This window comes from Crocodylus siamensis, chromosome 6 (assembly GCF_052110815.1).
Source record: "Crocodylus siamensis isolate JL-2025a chromosome 6, ASM5211081v1, whole genome shotgun sequence".
Classification (NCBI taxonomy): Eukaryota; Metazoa; Chordata; order Crocodylia; family Crocodylidae; genus Crocodylus; species Crocodylus siamensis.
Window position 1 is genome coordinate 21515162 of NC_143400.1, and position 14473 is coordinate 21529634.

At 53.7% G+C, this 14473-nt stretch overlaps 1 protein-coding gene across 1 annotated transcript; it reads right to left on the minus strand.

Annotated features, from left to right (window-relative positions):
• Window positions 1-371: 371 nt before the first annotated feature.
• On the minus strand, window positions 372-3084 carry LOC149861575 (uncharacterized). Its single transcript, XM_090052547.1, has 7 exons — window positions 2976-3084; window positions 2363-2689; window positions 1756-2073; window positions 1240-1369; window positions 1010-1056; window positions 836-912; window positions 372-665 (listed from the first exon to the last, which is right to left on the minus strand). Exons 1-7 carry the CDS (start codon window positions 3082-3084, stop codon window positions 531-533), a joined length of 1143 nt encoding a protein of 380 aa, XP_089908673.1. The 3' UTR covers window positions 372-530.
• Between the last annotated feature and the right edge of the window lie 11389 nt (window positions 3085-14473).

The window sequence follows — 14473 nt, forward strand, 5'->3', positions numbered from 1 at the left end:
AGTCGCTGACTGGTGTCAGGAGGGGCACATGCTCCCCCTGAGTCAAGAGGCACCAGACACACATAGCTGATCCTACTTTGAACAGGGGGGGTTGGTCTCTTGCAAAGTGTGGCCTCATACTGCTCTTCCAAATTGTCCCACATCTTGTGCTGCCTTTTGTCTGTCATCAGGGCTCTTGGGCAACAGCTTCCCCCTAGGCGCACCAAGTCTCTCCCAGTACAGGCTTTTCCTGAGGTCTATTTGTAGTTTTCTGCAGGGCTTTTACTAGCACAGGCCTTTCTATGAAACATAGGTAGGAGCCACAATGTTATGGGGTTGTTCAGTCTAGCTGCTCTTACCATCATAGCAGCAGTGGTGGCAAGGTGTGTGTGTGGGGAGGCTTTATTAGGCATCACAGATGCTAAAAAATGCCCTCCCTGTGATGGCCAGCTGGTGGTTAGTATTCTTCACCCCAGGAGCAGCTGTCTTCTGGCCCCAGGGGGGATATTACAGTTGGGGGCAGGGATATTCCAGTCCCTGGGGAGTGGGTTTCACAAGCAGGGTGTGAGCACTTCAGAGTAGACAGTGGAGGGCCCATCCCTGGAGGTCACAGGAGGTTCTTGAAGTGCAGTGTACACAGGAGGCTTCTTGAACTGCAGCATGGTGTACTGGACATCAGCTGAGTCCTGAAGTGGCCAGACTTGTCATTAGATGAGCCATTATATAGCAGGGGTCTCCCACTCCCTTCAGCACAGCAGCCTCTAGGCTCTGCAGCCAGCCCTGCCTGCCTGGGGCTAGCACCCTCTGCTGCACCCTTTGGCCTCCCTCCCTGTAGCACAGTGTCCCTTGGTATTACCTCTGGGCTGGGGTTGCTGTTAAGGGAGGAGTTCATGTCCCTGGTAGCCTTGGTCTCAGTGTGTGTTGGATACTCTGCTGGGAAAGAGGAGAAAAGGAGACACAAAGGTGACAGAAAGAGGGGGGAAGCCAGCCGGTGCCCCCAGATCAGGGCCAGAGCCCCTGCCTCACTCACCAGCCTTGTCCCTGTGTCCTTCTGCTTCCAGAACTATTGGGGTCTGGCTGTGGAGGGGAGGGTGATTATTTCTATGTGGCACTAAGCAGCTTAGAGAGCCCCACTGCTGCACCAGCCCACCAGCCCCAACTCCCCTCCCGGTGCTGGGAGATAACTGAGGCATCCCGGCTTTGTTGCCCTTACCCTCCTGACTTCATCCCCTCCCACACTGAAGAGAGACACCTGTCTACCTGGCTCTTCTGGTCTGGTGCCTTCTGTAGCAGACAAAAGTGAGGGCTCCAATCAGGATCAGGCCCAGGGCACCAGCCAGGATGCCAGCAACTATGGGAAAATGCTGGTGAGTCTCTAGGGATCCCGAGGCTGGGGAGAGACAGGGCAGGAGCATCATCCACTGCACTTGGACCCCTTGCCCAGCACTGAGATATAACTGCCTGGGGGGAGAGGGGCATGCTGGGGTTGGTTATACAGAGCCTGGGGCATAGATGTGGCTTCCTCTTTGGGGGCTAGCTACACAGGGACTTGTTGCCCATCACTGAAATTCAGCTCCCTCTGCAGTCATATCACAGGTTGGTTATGTAGAAACACCTCCCCTGGCATGAAGATACGCCTGCTTCTGGGGTGGGTGCGCATTAACAGCCACATCAAACTTCTCTCTAGGGGGATGATTATTTTGCTAACCCCCAGCTGGGCTGGATGGCAGGTGCTTTGGAAGGCATGTGGCCCCAGGAAAGTGGGCTTTTACCTACCTGGGGGAGCTGAGGTGGGGGTAAGGGTGGGCTCCGGCTCCAGGCAGAGCTCCCCAGAGAATGGGGAGTCTCCAGACAGGACACAGCCCCACAGACCTTGATAGCGGGCAGAGAAAAACTTAATGGTGAGCTGCATCCGCAAGTGCTGGACATCTTCAAAGAACTCTGGTGTCTTTCCATTGAGGCTCCAGGTGGCAGTGTGGGATGTGGGGGCACGGGTGCGACCCCCTGCACAGGGGGCACAGCGCAGGATCACTCTTGCCCCCCTCCTTAGTGGTTTTTGGGCCTGGACGCTGATGGATGCCCCTTTCTGGCAACCTGAGGACATGACATTGATTGCCAGATTGTGTGAGACATAGTGCCCCCCCTCTGGCCCTCTCAAATGTCCCCTGTAACCATCCCAGAGCTGGGAGAGAACCCAGGCATCGGGGTTACCAGCCCCACCTCATTCCAAACCCTAATCCTCTTCTGAAGCAAGTGTCCTGCACTCCTTTCAGACCCTACTCCACCCTGAACTGGGGTAAAACCCAGGTGTCCTGGCTCCAAGCCCTCCCAACCCCCGCCCCCTGCCACGTTCCAGAGCAAGGGTAGGATCTGGGCACGGTACCTGGGGTAACAGTGACCTGTGTTGCGGAGGCAGTCTGGTCCCCGTTGGTGCAGAAAAAGAGCCCTGAATCACTGACCTTGGGCTCTGTCAGCACAAGGTAGCTGTTCCCATCCCATGGGGCCCCCCTGAGATGTAGGCGATGCTGGAAATGAGCTAGTTTCACCATCTGAGTCTTTGCTGATGTCCAGGTGAATATGTTGGTGTTCTGCCGGGGCTGCCTTGCACAGAGTGGGTATCGGGGGACCCAGAGCCACGTCAGACTTGGCCCCCGGAGGCTGCAGTGCAAAGCCAGCTCTGACCCAGCCTCCACCTCTGTCTGCTCAGAGCCTGCAAACACCAAGCCAAGGTCAGTGCTGAGGTGCAGCTGGCTCTGGGGTGGGTTGTGTCAGGGGGCTGGTTATACACTGGGCTGATGTGCAGGATGGGATGTTTAGGGGAGGAAGCAAAGGACAACTCGGGCTGTGCAGGGGGCTATGCTCAGCCCTGCCTGCATGGGGACAGCACTCCCTGCATATCTCACCCACCCCTTCCTGAAGGTTTCCCTTGGCCCCCCAGACCAGGTCCCACCTTGTTCAGTGCAGTCCCCGCTCCTGAGGCTGGGCTGGCTCCTTACCTCTCTGTGCCCCACAGAGGGGCATGGCCAAGAGGATGATGGACAGGAATGCGAGGGTCATGGGGGCATTAAAAAGATTAATCCAAGGGGAGTCAGGATAGAGGCCCATACTTCCGGGTGTGTCTGTCTCTGGGGAGGAGCCAAGGGCCCAAGTGCAAGAGGAATGAAAAACAGAAGCAGAGGAAAAGGAAAACCACAAAGGCCCCAAGTCCATGGCAGAACAGAGTGATCATGAGTCAGAATGACACACTTGACAGCAAGAGAGAGATCCAGCCCACAGTGCCATAGGGAAGGCTGACAAGGGCTTCATGAGCTGATTTCTAAAAAGGCACCATCTTGCATGATACAAGGGACCATGGGATGCAAAGTCCTGAAGTTAGGATGGAACAAACCTATCTACCAGTGCAGGTGCAGGGCTGACTGGCTAAGCAGCAGCTGTGCAGAAAAGGACCTGGGGGTGACAGTGGACAAGAAGCTGCATAGGAGCCAATAGTGTGACCTTGTCACCAAGAGGGCTAATGGCATCCAGGGCTGCATTGGCAGGTGTGTTACCAGTAGGTCTTGGGAAGTGATTTTTCCCCTCTGTTCAGCACTGGTGAGGCCACATCTGTAGTCCTGTGTCCAGTTTTGGGGCCCCCACTACAGAAAGTGGACACGTTGGAGAACTGGCAATGAAAATGGTTAGGGGCGGATGACAGTGAACATGGTTCAGGGGCTGGGGCACATGCTTTGTGAAGAGAGGCTGAGGGAACCAGGCTTATTTAGTCTGCAGAAGAGAAGACTGAGGGGGGATTTAATAGCAGCCTTCAACTCTCTGCAGGGGGGTTGCAAAGAAGATGGAGCTGGACTGTTCTCAGTGGTGGCAGATGACAAGACAAGGGGCAATGGCTTCAAGTTGCAGCAAGGGAAATTGAGGCTGGATATTAGAAAAAAGAGTTCTCACTGGGGGGGTGGGGGGGTGTGAAGCACTGGAACAGGTTACCCAGAGAGGTGGTGCAGTCTCCATCCCTGGAGATTTTTAAGACATGGCTAGACAAAGCCTTGGCTGGGATGATGTAGTTGGGGCTGGTCCTGCTTGACCAGGCGGTTGGACTAGATGTGACCTCCTGAGGTCCCTTCCAGCCCTCATTGACTATGATTCTAGGATTCAGGTGCCTTAATGGTATTCCCAACCCACAACATGGTAGAGCTTTTTGACAGTTTCCCTGAGCTTTCCTGGGTATGTCACTCTGGGACAGGGTCTGATTACACCTTTTTTGTGAAGTACTTCTCCCACAAGTTACTGATGGCTCCTCTCAACCTTGTCCATCTGGAGGGGCAAAGGGTTTAGGGACCCAGGTTTCCTGTGCACAAGGGGAACGGAGAGGAAGAGACTGGAAAAGTCATTGCTTGAAACTTTTCATCATGGTTTCCATCTGTGTAACATGGCTCTCCTGCTGTTTCAGAGGGGCACTGTGCTGATGAAAGTAATGATCCTTCATTCATTTCCCCAGGAAGGGATGCACAAAGTTTCATGGTTTGCAGCTGATATTCCAGCTGCTCTTCAGGGCTCTTTCTCAGGGCAGAAGCTCCATGAGATTTGTGCTGTCTCCCAAGTAACTCCCCAAGAAACCTCATTCTCCCAAGGACAGGCCTTTCCTCCATGTGCTATGGGCTAAAGGGGCAGCATGCATTTTGGGGAGGCCAAAAGTGGAGGGGCTGGCTTAGCTTTGTCAGGAGAGAACGTGGGTCAAGTGAGAGACCTGCCTATTAGGATTGAGAAGAGGCTGGATCATGCAGGCAGGGAAAAGAAGCATTTGGGACTTGGAGACAGGTTGGGGGAATGCAAAGCAAACAGAGAGAGGAGTCTGAGATAGCCTGAGACTGTGAGGGACAGTGACAGAGGAGGGCAGGAAGGGGAGAGGAGGAGTTTTCTTTGGCTGCCATCCCTCTGAGTAGAGGAGGAAACCATCTAGACCGAGGTTTATAAGGAAGGCTAGGCTGGGGTGGAGTGGGAGGAAGTAGCTGAGGGGTATGAAGTGGATGTGAGAGCTGTTAGCATCTGATGCCAGCTGAAGACTATGTCAAGAGATGACTGGTGTGAAGGGAGAAGAGCAAAGGAGGACAGAGACCTGGAGAAACACCTACAAAAGATCGGAAAGGGTTAGGGTCAGGGTCAGGGTTAGGTTAGGATTAGGATTAAGGTTAGGGCCAGAGTCATGGTTAGGGTTAGGGTCAGGTGTGGAAGCACATCTAGTGGAAGAAATCGTGAAAGAGCAGGCAGAGAGGAGGGGAAATGTGCCTGTGGAGCCCAGTGAGGAGTCATCTTTCTGGAGAGGCATCTGGAAGGTGGCCAGGGTGTGTCATGAAGCCAGGTAGCCCTGCTTTGTGCCCCGGGTGTCCATTGAGAGACTGGGGTGCAGAGAAAGTAACCCAATGAAGCCAGGACAGCAAAGCCAGGTCCCACACAAGTCCCTTGGCTCAGCAACTGAGAAAGGAGACCTCCCACTCCAGCTGCCTCACTGTTGGGACCAGGACTGAACCAGCTCTGCCCCACCATGTAGGGCAGCAGAAGCCAGGGCTGCTCCCACCCCCCTGACTGGCTGCATGTCGGCCACAGATGCACCCTGTCTCCCATCCCCTCTTCTCCCCAACTGGTCTCCCCAGACCCAAAGCTGCCAACCTGCAAGGGAAAACCCTCTGTTTCCTGTGGTTTGTTCCTTTAAAAGGAAAAATCTGGGTTTTTCTGTAGCAAACAGAAAACCTGGATCCCTGCTGATATTACAGTACAGGCAACCCCCGCTTAACACAGTTTCAGTTAGCACTATTTTGCTATAGTGCTCATTTAAAATTGATACTCAGTTCCACTGAGCACTCAGCCAGTTTCGCTATAGTGCTCAGTGGAATCGGAGTTTCAGTGAGCAGGTGGGCAGGGAGAAATAGCGGTGGCAGCGGCAGTGAGTGGGGGGTGAATGAGTGGCAGTGAGTGGGCAGGAAGGCATGAGGGCCCAGGGTGGGATGGCAGAAGCGTGGGACCAAGCTGGCACATGGTGCAGGAGCGGGTGGCTGGGGTGGAGACAAGCTTCAAGAGGGGAGGAGTTTCATAGTTTCATAGTTTCTAGGGTCGGAAAGGACCTGAGTAGATCATCTAGTCCAACCCCCTGCCATGGCAGGAAAGAGTACTGGGGACAAATGACCCCAGCAAGGTGTTCATCTAACCTCCTCTTAAAGCCCCCAGGGTAGGAGCCAGCACCACTTCTCTTGGAAGTTGGTTCCAGATCCTCACCGCCCTGACCGTGAAGTCACGCCTCCTGATATCCAGCCTAAATCTACTCTCTGCCAGCTTGTGACCATTATTCCTGGTCACTCCTGGTAGCGCTGGGGGGAACAGGGACTCCCCCAATGCCTGCTGATCCCCCCGACTAGTTTATAACAGGCCACAAGATCCCCCCTCAGCCTTCTCTTGTGGAGGCTGAACAGGTTCAGGTCCCGTAGCCTGTCCTCATAGGGCCTGCCCTGCTGCCCCCTGACCATGCGAGTGGCCTCCTCTGGACCCTCTCCATGCTGTCCACATCCCTCCTGAAGTGCGGCGCACAGAACTGGACGCAGTACTCCAACTGCAGCCTGACCAGTGCCGCATAGAGAGGGAGGATCGCTGCCTTGGACCTCCTTGAGATGCATCTGTGGATGAATGACAAGGTGCGGTTGGCCTTCCTGACTGCCTCCCCACACTGCCGGCCCATGTTCATCTTGGAGTCAGTGATGACTCCAAGATCCTTTTCCGCTTCTGTACTGACAAGAGGGGAGTTCCCCATCCTGTAGGTATGGTGCCGGTTGTTTCTCCCCAGGTGCTTCCCTTTGCACTTGTTGGTGTTGAATCCCATCCTATTCTCATCCGCCCACCCTTGTAACCTGTCCAGGTCCAATTGTAGCCTATTCCTCCCGTCTAGTGTGCCCACATCCCCCCACATCTTGGTGTCATCAGCAAATTTGAACAGGGTGCTTTTTACCCCCTCGTCTAAGTCGCTGATGAAGATGTTGAACAGTGCGGGCCCAAGGACCGAGCCCTGGGGGATCCCACTGCCCACATCCTTCCAGGCTGAGAAGGACCCATCCACTACCACCCTCTGGGTGCGGCCCTCCAGCCAGTTGGCGACCCAATTGACTGTGTGAGTGTTGACACCACAGCCCCCAGTTTCTTAATGAGAACAGGATGAGAGACAGTGTCAAAAGCCTTCAGGAAGTCCAGGAAGACTATGTCCACTGCATCTAATGATTTGGTGATCTGATCATAGAAGGCCACCAGGTTGGTCTGACATGACCTGCCACTAATGATCCCATGTTGGTTGCCCCTAAGCATGACCTACCCTCCTGGACCCTCGGGGATATGCGCCAGAATAATTTTCTCAAAAAGCTTGCACAGGATTGAGGTAAGACTAACTGGCCTATAGTTTCCTGGGTCCTTCTTCTTCCCCTTTTTGAAGATGGGAACCATGTTGGCCCTCTTCCAGTCCTCTGGCACCACACCAGAGCACCACGAGTGCTCATAAAGCCAAGTGTGGGGGCCAAGTGTGGGGCCCAAGCCAGTGCCTGAGGCCAGGGTCGTCAGGGTCCTGCACCCAGGATGGGGATGCTCTCCCCACTCCCCTGCCCACCTGCTGGTGCTCCAGCCCCACATACCAGCCCGGACCTGTGCTCCTGCTGCCCCGCTCTGGGCCCCCACCAATCTTGCCGCTAGACACTGGCATGAGTCCCACACTCATGCCTGGCACCCACGCACTGCTTCTCACTGCCGCCGCCTTTCTCCACCCCCCTCACCTGTCCACTGGCTTGATTTAGCAACAGCTGATCTGCAATTTCAGCAGCCTCTTGGACGGTTTTGGGGGCCTGTCCTTGACTAGGGTTTTAATCTCCCTCGGACAGCAGTAATAAAATTGGTCCAATGCCATGAGATGGAGCAGCTCCTCTCTAGTGTCAGCCTTGGCTCCGTCGGCCCATTTAAGGAGTGGATCCCACCCCAGAGCCACAAAATCAGCCATTGTCTTCTTGGGTTGTGGGCAGATATTCTGGAATTTTTTCTGGAAATAATCCAGTCCTGACTTGAACCTTGAAGACACGGCTTTTTTAAAAGCATCATAGTCATCAGCTGCATCGAGGGCAGGCTGTTCAGGACCACCGCCATGTCACCTTCTACCAGAGCAGCCATGTGCATCATGAACTCTCCCTCGGGCACCTTCCACCGTCAGGCTTGCCTGTCGAAGATGCTGAGGAATACGTCAGAATCGTCTGTGACTCGGTAGCGAGAGAAGGCTGGGGAGTTCGGTTTGGGGTGTCCCCCGGGCACTTGCGGAAGGCTAGCATCTCCCCCTTTGGGATGCAGATGGAGTACCTCCAGTTCGTGCCTGCACTGGGCCTCTACCTCTTGGTGCTGGTGTTCCCTCTCTCTCTCGGCGCTCAGCCTCTTCACGCCGGGCCTCCATCTCCATCCTTTTCAACTCTAGCTGTGCCTTCTCGTGCTCACGCTGGGCCTCCAGCTCCATCTTTTTCAACTCCAACTCATACTTGAGCTTGCTCTCTCACTCCTGCTCCCACTCTTCAGCTTCTAGCTGCATCTGGTACCTCCAGCACTCCTCCATAGGGAATGATTGCTCAGCAGCTCCCAGACTTGATTCTGGGGAGGATTCAGGAGCTGACGTGCGTGAAGGGGGCTCTGTGGCTGAATTATTGTTGCACAGGAGTTTAATCAGCTCTTCCTTCTTTAGCCCTTTCTTCACATGAAGGCCTCTGTCTTTCACCAGATCTCTTAGTTTGGGCACGGTCATTTTGACATACTCGTCTGCCATCCTAGCTATCCAGTCGACCTGATGCCAAATTAGAAATTGTTTGCTCAAGGGATTTCCGTGACTCTGTTACTCTTACCAAATTATGCCTCTAATACAGCACATGTGGTGGGTCAGTAGGGGGTGCTCCTGCATTGAGCCACCCACTTCACTGCGCCTGACCACCTTCCAGGCTGCGAGTGCCTCCCTAGGGGCGCCTCACGTCCGGCTGACCCCCTTCCTGGAGCACACTTGCTAGCCTGGGGGTAACGTAGCTGCCACCACCCCAAGATTGGACTCACTCTTGGCCCTGTGTCCTCGGGGAAACACAGGCCTAATAGTCCTATGGGTACTTGACCCAGTACAAGCACTTGGGGCACTTCCCCAAGTTGGGGCCAAAAAGGAAAGTCCCTCTTAGTCTGCAGACCTAAGGGTCTCTTAGGCATAATTTAGACCCACCCCTCAATAAGCCTCCTACACTGGTCACAGAGGAGAACTGTATTGATCGCAGGGGTAGTAGGGTGAAAATAGGGTACAAGATTGAGCAATATCATAGAAATCCCATAGAGCAAAACAGTCTGGCTGAGGTAGCCTTTTGATCATGCATCTGAGTTACTGCCAGATAGATGTCTAACCGGGTCTCGAGTAGCTTACTCACAAGCATCATCTTGAGGCTGTTGGCGATTCCCTCTGGAGGCAGGCCGCTCCTCGCTCATGAGCTATGGGGGAGAGAGCCAGTTTGAGATGGTCAAGCTCCTCTCTAAGTCTGAGTCCCCCGCATGGCTGCTGCCCCCTTCTCCTGGGCAGTCTTAATTTATATAGCCCCTGTGACCTCATTCACCTAGTCCAGTGGAGGCCAGCTCCAGTTGGCTGTTGGCTAACCAATTTGAAATACATCACTAGTTGCCGGGCAGACTCTAGCCCACCAGGTAGATGCCCCTCACCCAGGTAGGTGATACCAGTCACTTAGGCAGAGGGAGCAGGTTTCCCCCTCCCTCAGGAATGTATCCATCTCAGGTTACCTAAAGAGATAGGGTAAATGTGTGTCTCCTCTGCTGGGCCCATCCTCGTCACAGGGCAGAGATTTTGGGGAGAAACAAAGGTGGCTTCTTGCCATACCATGTGAACACATTCCAGGCTCCCCCCCAAATCTCCATTGGTTCTGTCTGGCTCTCAGGGTGTTATGCCTATCCTGTGTCAGGGTTGATGGTAGCTTTACAAAGAGTTTAGATTATACATTTCTATGGGGTGATTTGGATAAGGCTGATCCTGCCTCAGGCAGAGGGGTGGAATAGCTGATCTCTGGAGGTCCCTTTCAGGTCCCTTCTAGCCCTGCTTCAGATGCTCCCAGTGCATGGCTCAGGCTGGGGCTTCTGCCCCCTGTTCTCAGTGCTGCTGTTCTCCAGTGCTGCCATGTACAGGGGAGGAGCATTGGCACTCATAGCATGGCCTTGTCCAGCAAGGGAGACTCCTTGTTCACAAACTTTATCTAAGTTTTCCTGACATGATTGATATTTATCATAGCTGCCTACTGTTCCATATTAGTGATAATTTCTGGGCAGGCATTTTTTTGCAACACATTTCCCCTCCCTCTCCCACAATCCCCTCCGAAAAGGAGGGTGAGAAATAGTGGGAAGAAAACTAAACACCCACTCCACCCTAAAGAAAAAGCAAAACAAGAAATCCCCACAGTGAAAACAACCCTCCCAACCAAACCAAAAAAATATGTCCCTCCTCCAAAAACAAGGAAGGAAAGGAAAAGACTAAAAATAAATGAACATCCAGAAATCGAGGTACAGGGCAAAAAGAAGGGGAACAGATGATGAAGAGACAGGCTGGTGTTAAAAGCAGGAGCTCAGTCCCTCAGGGCAGGATGTCAGTGACATCATGGCTTCTCAGGACAGTGGATAGGCAGAGATGCAATAATGGGACAGCCCAGGGGTAGTGTGGCTGTGCCCCTCACCTTTGTATCCAGATACAAAGGCTTGGGACCTTCAGTGGATGCGCAACTTTCTGCTGCATTAAATGACCACAAGGTCCAGAACACGTGATAAGCCTCTGCCATCCCATATGTCCAGCCTGGAGTCTCAACTTCCTGTGCTGGGCTGAAACTAGCAGCCATATCCTTCCAGGGTGTGAAGCAACAGGGCTGGAGGATGGTGTGGCGTGTGTTGGGAGAGGCTACACAGTCTTGAACCTGGTGAAGATGAATGCACCAGGCCATGGCATGTCCAGAGGCTGCAAGACATAGCCCATCTATACCAGGCTGAGACAATAATTTTGGTGTGTGGGAGAGGCTTAAGGACCTCTGTGGCAGGGCACCTTTAGTGCCTGCCACTTTAAGAGGCTTGAACAAGCTGTGGGGTAGCCAGCAGGTCCCATGTGGCTTAACAAGGTGGTCATATTACCTCAAGAGGGCTCCTGAAGTGGAGGGTAGGGTTGGGAAGCCTCAGTATAAACCCAGGCCCTCAGAGGTAAATGGGCAGCTGTTGCAGGGAGCCAGAGGAATAACATTGCTAGCTGCAGCTGCTGCTCCCAGAACACCTGGAAGATGGGGAACTACGGGGATGGAGGAGGTTCCTGGTCCTGGAGCATAGCAGGCTTGCCTTTTGGAGCTTGGGTTGAGTCCCAGGCTTGAAATTTTGCTTTTTTCATTGGTGGAGTCCATCCACCAATCAGGAGGCAGCAAGAGAAGTTAAGTCATGCCCCTTTCCTGAGGGGAAGGGGAGAGGAGCCCTCCCCCCCACCACACTTGATTGAAAACTGCAACACTGCGAGGTCCGGAAGACTTAAGGGGCAGAGATCTAGAGAGTATAAAAGGAGCTGAGTGCCCAGCATGAGGGGGACACATCTGAGACAGAGAAGAGAGAAGAGTGGAGCTTAGAAGAGCTGGGGAGATCTGATCAGCAGTCTGAAGCAGTAGACTGGAAGGGCCCCTGAAGCCTTCCATTGGCGGGTAATGGTATATGGCTCCAGCAGCTAGGCTCTCAGTGTGCAGCAGAGCACACAGCATCCAGACCCCGGGGGCTGCGTGAGGCAGCTCGGGTCTGCAACCTCTGGGGTGCAGCCAGAGACACACTGCACAGGCCAGTGCACGGAGTAGGATCTTTGGAGTGCTTGGGTGGCTAAGGTCGTCAACCATCAGAACAAGGATGGGAGCTCAGTGCAGGAGGCGCTGCACAGAGGGTCCAGGAGCGGACGGAGCCTGGTGCTGCATGAGGCAGCCCAGGCCTCTGACCCATAGCAAAAGGGTTGAGTCCAGGAAGTCAGACTGGCTTGGCCCTGTCTGCTGGCTCAGTAGCCTGAGCATAGAGGCTCCAGAAGCCCAGGGGACAGCAACCCTCCCCCCCACAAAGCCCACTGCAGGCGAGAGAGTAGCTTGGCGCAGAGGACAAGGGCCACCCTCCAGGTCTGGGAGCCATGACTTGCAGGGAAAAAATGGTTTTCCACAGGGGAGGAGTTCCCCTTGGTTAGTAAAGGGCTCCTGAAAGTGGAGGTCCCACTGGGAGGGCCCCCCTAAAGTTACCAACTTCTTTGAAGGGCTTGGGAAAAAGCCCAACGGCATTGGGCTTTCCCTTTGGGATTAGGCACCATAAGTGGTGTGATGTCATGCCTTATATTTTGTGAACTTTCATGTTTCTAAATTAGTAGATGAGTAGAGTCCTAGGGCGCTGCTGGGATCTCCTTTTGCTATTATTTCATCTGTTGTTTATTTGTTTTTATTTGTGGCTTATTTATTGTTCATCCATACTTATCTATAGTTTATCTGTTGGCTATCTATATTTATTTTGGGATTTATCTGTTTCAGATAAGGGATGGAGGAAAATTGGGCAGTCTGCAGTTCCCCTACAGCACACCTGCCAGCTAACAATTCCCTTCAGTTGGAGAAGGGGAGTATATACCCGAGTAAACCTGGGCTACAGGAGCATGACCTAAAACTACACCCTGCTAGGTAGGATGGTGTGGTGGGGCTGCCTGTGGCAGGGTGGTCCCCAGAAAATGCCACACTAGTACCTCCCTAGTGAAAGGTGAGTATGGGGTGCCTTATAGCCTCAGCCCCCATGACCTGGTGGGTTACTCCATAGAGGGCACAAGTGAGTGTTTAAGGCATGTCATCAGAGGCATGAGACCCAAGGGGTTTAAGACCTAGTAGCCCTGGTGAGGGGGCAGTGTAGTGGCTCCAGTGAGGGGACATGTGTAAGCAGTAGGCCATGTAGAGTAAGGTCTGTGCAGGCGGGCCTGAAGGACTGTGTATAAGCCAGCCTTAGAGATTGAGTGAGCTGTTTGGAGGGGCCCAAGAAAGCAGACCCATATGGGAGAGTGAGGGCAAGCAGCTCAGTACCTACCCTAAATCACCTTGCTGACCTGGGTTGGGGCAGGAGCAGACCAGCTGAAGGGTGAGAATGTCCACCATGAGGGATGGCTAGAAGCTAAAGGCTGGGAGTCCTAATTGGCCTAGAGATGAGGCCAGGGCCAGTGAGGCCAAAAGTCCTGGAGAGGGCCACAGCCACAAAGGAAAAAGGGTTTAAGGAGTTTTGCAGCCCAGAATGAGGGCAGAGTAGACCGCCTGAGGAGGAGAGATCTGGGTGGGGTCTGAACATCAGGCAGGCGTAGAATGAGGCCCCATTGTGGGCCAAAGCCACTTAGCAATGCCATCTGTGAGGCATGGGACATGGTATAAGGTTCAGTTTGAACCAGTGTATTACGCCTTTGGCATTGGGCAGTAAAGGAGCAGCCTCCTGCCTTAGAAGCAACTACTTATAATGTTACAACAAAGGGGTGGCAGGCAAGACTGGTGGGCTGACTACCCTAGACAGCTGGGTGGGCCAATGATTAGACTGACCTCATGACAGCCTCCTGTCACACCCCCTTTCCACCTGGTTCACAGCAACTCCAACCCCAAACATTGCTCTGCTCTCTGGCCCTTCAAGACTCACCCAATGCCTGTGGGAGTTGGCAGAAGCTGGATAGTGGGATGTGTGCAAGAACCAGGGCCTCCGCAGGACACTGTCCCCGGAAAACCTCTTCAAGCTCCCACTCAGGATTAGCAAGTTGGAAAACCCATTTTGCACATAGTGACAACCCCAGGCCTTGCATCAGGACTCCTCTAGGGCCAGGAGCTCTCACCAGGCCTATTTTGGGGAAACTGAGGCACAAGGTGGGGTAGGGAGCAAAGCAACTCAGCCAAGTTCCCAACAGGTCCTGGTTTCTGGGCACCCTATTCTGTGCTTTCTGTTCTAGTCCAGGCCATCTGAAGTAACCATGGGACCCTGGGAGCCCTGAACATCAATGGAGCTGGGGTCAGGGTCATGTTGGCTGTTGAGTGCAGGAACATGGAGAAGTTCTGATCTGACAGGATCCAGAGTCTGTGCCCCCTGCCCCAGAGCAGCTCAGCAGGTAACTGCAGCTGCTTGGTACTTGCTTCCCTATCTTTACAGCAGCTTCTGCAGTAGCTGAGGCTTGCTGCCTGTGCCCACCCCTGCGTCTCCTTTCCCTAACTACACCTGCATAGTTCTCTCAGCCTTTCTTTGCACGCTGCTTATCTCCCCATCTTTCCTGAACTGCAGTGCTAGGGCTGTGCACAGTGCTCCATTGGGGCCTAACTAGCCCGGAGTAATATGGAAGGGAACAGACAGGCCTTGATGACACTGTAACATGAGATAACATTGAGGATCACAGCTCACTACCCCTGCCCCATGG